The sequence below is a fragment of the Jaculus jaculus genome, chromosome 9 (genome assembly GCF_020740685.1).
Source record: "Jaculus jaculus isolate mJacJac1 chromosome 9, mJacJac1.mat.Y.cur, whole genome shotgun sequence".
NCBI lineage: Eukaryota > Metazoa > Chordata > Mammalia > Rodentia > Dipodidae > Jaculus > Jaculus jaculus.
The window spans coordinates 115,873,030-115,880,614 of record NC_059110.1 but is presented as its reverse complement, the minus strand read 5'-3'; the positions used below and the strand labels follow the sequence as shown (position 1 = coordinate 115,880,614).

At 48.3% G+C, this 7,585-nt stretch overlaps 1 protein-coding gene and 1 long non-coding RNA gene across 4 annotated transcripts in view; one reads left to right on the top strand and one right to left on the bottom strand.

Moving 5' to 3' along the window:
• Window positions 1–326: 326 nt before the first annotated feature.
• LOC123463346 overlaps window positions 327–7,585 on the bottom strand; it is a 23,840-nt gene continuing 16,581 nt past the window's right edge. For both annotated transcript variants that reach the window (XR_006638893.1, XR_006638892.1), the window contains exon 2: window positions 327–3,521. This is a non-coding gene — a long non-coding RNA (uncharacterized LOC123463346). The remainder of the gene's footprint in view (window positions 3,522–7,585) is intronic.
• Hexim1 (HEXIM P-TEFb complex subunit 1) lies at window positions 1,985–4,159 on the top strand. Of its 2 annotated transcripts, none has more exons than XM_045158089.1 (2): window positions 1,985–2,031; window positions 2,656–4,159. In XM_045158089.1, the coding sequence occupies exon 2, from the start codon at window positions 2,697–2,699 to the stop codon at window positions 3,774–3,776; it is 1,080 nt and encodes a 359-aa protein (XP_045014024.1). In that variant the 5' UTR covers window positions 1,985–2,031; window positions 2,656–2,696; the 3' UTR covers window positions 3,777–4,159. The 2 variants fall into 2 exon arrangements, with proteins under 2 accessions (XP_045014024.1, XP_045014025.1); XM_045158090.1 differs by having other exon boundaries at window positions 2,012–2,027.

The following is a 7,585-nucleotide window of genomic DNA, read 5'->3' as shown; positions in this document are numbered from 1 at the left end:
TTTAATCCCAGCACTCGGGAGGCAGAGGTAGGAGGATCACCATAAATTCGAGGCCTCCTTGAGACTACATAGTGAATCTCCAAGTCAGTCTGGGCTAGAGCGAGACCCTACCTGGGGGGGGGGGGGAGAGCAATACAAAAATAAAGGAAAATACCCCTTTTCATGCCCGTTTGTACCCAAACCTTTCATCTTCAGAGACAGCCATGAAGTCACTTCCTCCACAACACCTGTCGACAAGTCCCAAGAAGTTCGGCTCACAAGTTATGTGGATTTTGCCCACTAGCCATTTTGGCTCACTGATTGGGACTGCACACAGCTTGAGCAACTCGAGGCAAGGGAGACGTTTTATTCCTTTATGTCCATCTAACAATTGCCAAATGAATGAATCTGTAGCTATATGACGCTTGAAGTTGTTGGAAAAAAACTCACTCCAGTTTTTTTTTTGGGGGGTTGGTTGTGTTTTTGACAGAAAAATGGCATTGGGGAGCACAGAGACCTCGGCTCTAGCTAGAACCACCACTTGTCATGTGACCTTGGACAAGTCACTAGAGATTCTTATCTCCAGAAGAGAGACTAATTTCTACCCTGCCTACCTCATTGGGCTGCGGTGGTCACCCAGTGCACATCTATTAGAATGTAGATTATTACAGGAAAAATAAGAATGGGTCATTGGGTTTGCTGCAAAGAAGTAATGGTTTAACCAAAGGAATGAGGGTGCTCCAAGTCCTTTGGGTGGGGGCTTGCAGTGTGAATTCTTGTTAAGACGACATCCCTGCACCCCCCCCCCCCTCTACTCCTCCAACCTCAGGCCAGCACCCCCACGACAGAAGGCCGCCTTCCTCCTCCTCCCTCCTGGAGCGGTCTCTTCCTTCTGGGTCTCCCCTGCGCGCGCCGAGGGAGGGCCCCTGAGAATGACACTCCCTTCGCTTTCGGAAACTCATTGATTTTGAACCCCTCTCCAGTAGGGACGCTCATCAGCTGGCGCAGTGTCCTGTTCCGGCTGAGGAAATGTTCCGGGCCTCGGAAGTGCAGAGGCCGAGTCGGCCTCGGGAGGCCATTTTCTTCGACAGAAGGAAGCCAGGGCTCGGGGGCGAGGCCTTCACCCCCACGACGCCCGGGCGAGATGCTCCGTGGCGGGTCACCATTTTGCACTGGCCTCTGGGATGGAGATGGCTCTCAGTTCGGGGCTCGGCCACTTTCCCCCAAAGGTCCCGTGGGTTGTTGGGGGTCGACATCATTCAGGACTCGAACCTGCCCTCTCGTCCCCCGAGGCCTAGCACAGGGCTGATGCACGAACCGCCATTATGCTGTCCCTTTAAGGCGGCGCTTTTTATTTTCATTTGTTTACTTCTTCATGCGCTTTCCATCTTTTACAAAAATGTCCACAATATCCCTCCGCAAATGTCCACCTCAGGAACTAGCCACCTGCGCTGAGAACAGTACTGTAATCTTAAGAATCGAATGTTAGAAGTCACGGCCAACATCTCTCTTTTTAGGATCTGATCCTCGTTTACACTTTAGGGACTACTTTTTAGGAATAAACCATTTTTGCATTGGATAAAAAAAATGTTTATAATGATCAGAACCTTTCCGCTGACAGCAGATTATGACAACAGTATTTAAACGCACCTTTCCAGAAAACTATTCTGAGTAGGCTCCCAAAGGTCATGGAATCTTCTCGTATTCTTGAAGCAGAATGGTATGGTCCAGAACCCGCCCCATCTTCTCTATGATTGGTCTTCCGTCCTCAGAGAGCCGAATAATTCTTGTCCAATGATCGCTCACGTTTCTCTAGCGAAGGCTCAGCGGTGGAAGAGGTGGGCCTGGGAGACGCCCCCTGCGCGTTCTAAGATTGGTTACGTCTCACGGCGCGCGGGGACGGCAGGCCTCAAAGATGGAAACTACAATTCCCGGCTGCCCACCACGGGGACTCCGTTACGCATGCGCAGGGGCGGAGCGACTAGGCTTCTATATAAAAGAGGCGCAGAGGGCTGGAAGACAGCAGTTGGAAGTTGGCAGGTGGAAAGGCAGGTTGGGAGGGGAAGTCGGGGGAGGAGGCGGAAGAAGAGCTATCTGAAGGGGGAGGAGGGAGCAAAAGAGGAGGAGGCGGAGGAGAACTGAGCAGAGCATCGAGCCAAAGGGGAGATGAGTTTGTCTATCCTCGGCTAAGGCTCCGGCCGGGCCTAGGGAACTGGGAGCTCGGGTTGGAGCGACACCCGTGGAAGTGGGAGGTGGCGGCTCTGGGACTTTAACCCCTTGTGGGCTCTGCGGCAGGGGATTTAACCCTTTGTGGATTCGGTCCCTTGGAGGCAGCGTCATCGGGTAGTTTTAACCCCTTCAGGGCTGGGTTTAACCCATTGGACTTAAACCTCATCTGTTTGCCCACCAACTCCTCGATCAGGGGGGCGCTTGGTGGGGAGGTTTGAAGCCCACCCCCAGCGCACATTACGCACTGTTCCTCCGCTGCACTCCTTTGGACCTGCTAGCTGGCCACGCTTGTGGGCACTTAACCCTTTACTGACGAGTCCAAGTTGCGATCGGAGTTTGCTGACAGGACTGGCGAAAGGCGTCATTGCAGAAATTACAGACCGAAGAGGACTCTGTTGGACGTTTTTTAAAAGAAAAGAAAAACCTCTTTTTCTCCTTGACTTACAGCCAAAATTTCTCAAACTTCGCGAAGAGGACTCTGCTGAGCCATGGCCGAGACACTCTTGTCAGAGTATCAGCACCAGCCTCCAACTAGCAACTGTACAGGTGCTGCTGTTGTCCATGAAGAGCCGAAGCCCGAGCGCCCCCCAGGAGCGGAGGAGCGGGTGCCCGAGGAGGACAGTAGGTGGCAATCGAGAGCGTCCCCCCAGGCCGGTGGCCGTCCAGGGCCGGAGGGGGAAGGGGCCCTGGAGCTCCAGCCGCATCCCCTGAAGACCCACGCCTGTCCAGGATCAAGCTGCCTGGAGACAGGCGAGAAGGGCCAGAATGGGGACGACTTGTCCACCGGCGGCGCCTCCCCGGCGGCTGGAGGGGAGCCGATGTCCGAGCCGCTCGCCCAGTCGTGTCATGACTCCGAGGCCAACAAGTTGGGGGCTCCTGCCACTGGGGGCGAGGAGGCGCTGGGGCAGCAGCAGAGACAGCTGGGCAAGAAGAAGCACAGGAGACGGCCCTCCAAGAAGAAGCGGCATTGGAAACCTTACTATAAGCTGACATGGGAAGAGAAGAAAAAGTTCGACGAGAAGCAGAGCCTGCGAGCTTCGAGGGTTCGAGCCGAAATGTTCGCCAAGGGCCAGCCTGTCGCACCCTACAACACCACTCAGTTCCTCATGGATGATCACGACCAGGAGGAGCCGGACCTCAAAACAGGTCTGTACCCCAAGCGGGCCGCCGCCAAGCCTGAGGACACCAGCGATGAGGACTTCATGGAGGAAGCAGGTGAGGAGGACGGAGGCAGCGACGGGATGGGAGGGGACGGCGGCGAATTTCTGCAGCGGGACTTCTCAGAGACCTACGAGCGGTACCACGCGGAGAGCCTGCAGAACATGAGCAAGCAGGAGCTCATCAAGGAGTACCTGGAGCTGGAGAAATGCCTCTCCCGCATGGAGGACGAGAACAACCGGCTGCGGCTGGAAAGCAAGCGGCTGGGCGGCGGTGGCGAGGACGACGCGCGAGTGCGGGAGCTGGAGCTCGAGCTGGATCGGCTGCGCGCCGAGAACCTCCAGCTGCTGACCGAGAACGAAGGGCACCGACAGCAGGAGCGGGCGCCGCTTTCCAAGTTTGGAGACTAGACTGAAAACTTTTGGGGGGAGGGGGCAAAGGGGACTTTTTACAGTGCTGGAATGTAACATTATATACATGTGTATATAAGACAGCGGACCTTTTTATGACACATAATCAGAAGATAAAATCCCCTCTGGCTTTGGTTTGGTAAATTTAGCCATGATGTAGCTTGCGTGCTTTCTCCTGTTGCTTTAATTATGTGAATCTGAAGAGTTGCTTTTCTTGTTTTCCTCTTTAGAAATTGTTTCTTAATATGTAAGTAATTTGACCAAGTTATAATGCATTTTTCTGTTAAAAAAAAATCCCCTCCTTAAACGGAGCTATAACGTGGCCAAATCTGAGAACCATTTAAATTCATTCTAGTTATAATAATAAATATTTGTAAATGTAACAGTTTCAGTGTGCTTTCTAGAGCTAATTCAAAATAGTACTGGTTTATTTGATTGCACTTTTAAGGAAGGTTGAAATTGTAAAAAAACACCTTAATGGGAAGATCTTCATTTTGCCATACCCCCCTTCCCCGAATGGGTAATGGGTTTTATAGTATGCTAACAAGATACAGTTTAGGCAAAATATAAAGACTTAATTACCATCAATACTTAAGTGTGCTTGCTTTTCTAATGCCTTGATTTACTTGACACTAGAGAAATAAACCAGTACTGGGTATTTGGGGAAAGTGACTACAGGCAGAAGCTTAAAATTCTGCCCCTTGATAGCCATTCAGAAAGGTACTAGCAAAAGTATAGACCTAATTTTGCAGTGTGTTAGATAACTGGCAGCCTCATTTAATTCCTATAGGTTGGTTTTCAGTTATCTTCCCTTCCTTTTCCCTCAGTACGCTAGGAGTTCCTGGATGAGGCTCTTGCTTGGTAAACTTGTTTTCTTAGTACAAGCAATGGATAGCTAAGAGAGCAGCTCTTTATGTTAAGATGCTTAGAGATAGAGAATATTGGAGTTGAAACGGCTGGAGGGATCCAATGATGTACCCTAATTATCCAATTCTTAAGTCTTTTTTTAATTGGGGAAAAAAAAGCCATCCACCAGAAACTAACACTAGAAATGCCCTTATGCAACTCTATGTAAAGCTGCTGATCTTAGAGTGGGCTGAGATCCCTTCACAATGACTGAGAAACCCTGCACATGCGGGCAGCTCTTCTCAGTCTCCAGACTGTGCTGACAACTGCTTAGGCTAAATAGTTCCTGCTCTTCAAACTGCAGGGAGCCTCTGAAAACTAACTCTGGTCACAAAATCAAAATAGCAAAGACTGTTCTTTCTGTCACTCATTAATCCAACCCTCCTTCACCTGTCCGGTGTCAGTGTTTCCCTAGGGCAGTTGTATTACGCAAATGACTAGCACAGGGGGTCCTTAATTTGGAGCCTTAAAAACCATGGGAAGTTTTGGGGTCCATGAACCCCATATAATTGTATGTAGTCTTAGGTTATATGTTTTGTGTGTTTCTGTGTGTGTGTGTGTAGAGGTTCAAGAGACTGGAGATTGTTAAGTCCCTTGAAGGTTAAGAACCCCTGCAAAGAAAGGGGAAGAAAATCCTCCCCTTGGGGAGCCTGCTTTGGCAGCTAAATAGCAACAGTGGAGGTGATGGGAACTTAAGACAAATGCACCTTATGGTACATAAGCACACAAGTCACTAAATCAAGAGAAATTTTCCCAGTAGGATGGAACCAGGGCTTTCAAAACTCGACTGTGCTGTTCCTGTTCTAGCAGGTGGTCCACCAGACACTGTGTGATCAATTTTTTCTTTGACCTAAAAATTACATTAAATGTCTATTTTGAAAGTTTTCTTCGTGTTTTTTTTTTCATTTTTTCTTCTATGACGTCATGCAGCAGCCCTAGAAAAAGCGGATGTTTGGTGTAAAGGCAGCAGCAACAGTGCCCTCTGGCTTTAGCGAGCAGAGGCTGAAAAGGGCCTTATTTTGACTGCACTACAAGATGCAGTAGTGTAACCTCTGATTTTAGGCCTTCTAGGTTCTAACAGAAAATTTTCTCCTATCTAGGAATTTTCTCCAATCAGAAACAACATTTCTAAAATAAATCTTTGAAAAACCACAAATGTATTATCGGGGGAGCAAGTATATATGCTGGGCAGCATACACCTTTAATCCCAGCACTCATGGCCATGAGTTCGAGGCCACCCTGAGACAACATAGTGAATCCAGGTTAGCCTGAACTAGAGTGAGACCCTATCTCGAAAAAACAAAACAAAAAAAAAAAAAAAAAAAGGAAAAAGATATATATTGTACTTTTAAGAGGCAAGTTGAGAGTTGGAGAGATGGCTCAACAGTTAAGGGGCTTGCCTACAAAACCTAACTACCCAAGGTTTGATTGCCAAGTACCCATGCAGGGCCAGATGTACCAGGTGCTGTGTGCATTTAGTGTTTGTAGCAGCTGGAGGCCTAGCGCTCCCATTATCTTTTGCTACTTCTCTCTGATTGCAAATAAATATATTTTTTTTAAGAGGCAAGTTGAGTCTTGTCTTTAAAATAGACATTTAGGGCTGGAGAGATGGCTCAGTGGTTAAGATGCTTGCCTTCGTGAAGCCTAAGGAACCAGGTTCGAGTCTGCAGGTCCCACATAAGCTAGATGCACAAGGTGGCACATGCATCTGAAGTTCCTTTGCAGTGGCTAGAGGCCCTAGCGTCCCCCCGCCTTCTGTCTCAAATAAATAAATATTTTTAAAAATAAAATAGACATACAGAGGCCAGGTGTGGTGGTGCATGCCTTTAATCCCAGCACTTGGGAGGCAGAGGTGGGAGAATTGCCTTGAGTTCAAGGTTACCCTGAGACTACATAGTGAATTCCAGGTCACCCTGGGCTGGAGTGAGACCCTACCACCAAAACTAAAAGGCATTCAGTTTTAAGTAACTCCAACAAGTTACTTTGATATACCTTGAGTTATGTAAATTTATATTAATTTTTCAAAGGCACTAACAACATTTTCCTAACTTACTTGTTTTTAGTGTGATACAGTTTTATGTGAAAGCCTGTTTTCATAGCAGGACTTTTTAAATTGAAATACTTTGCTTATTGCTCTTCCAGCAGAGAGAAGACGCTGAGTTGCCTGTAGTAACAAGGTTGTGATGACAATAGAGCCACCAACAACCCCACCCCCTTGTCAGCCTTTCACACAAATCCTCTGCCAAACATTTTAACAGCTGCTCAAAAGACCTGGCTTAGAAATTAGCAACTTGGGTTTGTTCCTTTTCTCATACTGGAGCACAGGTACAAAACCAAGGCAAACTGCCTCCAGAATGACACAACTAAGTGGACAGACCTTCTCATGGGCTAGCCAGTAGCAAAGTTAAAGCCCTCAAGAGACAAGTAAGATCCATTAGGTCCACCCATAGGTTTAGGAACAGTGCTAGTAAATTGGAAATTAGAAAACTGGCTGGAGATGTAGCTCAGTTGTTAAGAGTGTTTGTATGCACGGAGACCTGAATTTCATCCCAGCACCAAATAAACTGAGCATGGTGGCATATCCCTGTAATCCTAGCATTTAGGAGGTGGAGACAGGAGGATCAGAAGTTTAACGTCTGGGCTGGAGAGATGAGTCAGTGGATAAAGTGCTTGCCACACAGTGCTTGAGGACATGAGTTCAGACTCCCAGACCCCAAGTAAAAGCCAGAAGCTGTGACTGGATTCTACAATCCCAGCATGCCTACCTACCACAGGGATAGGAGGTAGAGACGACAATTTTCTCCTAACTCAAGGACCAGCTAGTAAATGATGAGATGAACAGGAGAGCTTCTCTCTCAAATGAAGTGGAAGGCAAGAAGCAATCCCTGAAGTATGTTCTCCAA

What these genes read in the sequence shown, in the direction of transcription:
- Hexim1 (XM_045158089.1), top strand. Translation starts at nt 2,697, where the DNA reads ATGGCCGAGACACTCTTGTCAGAGTATCAGCACCAGCCTCCAACTAGC.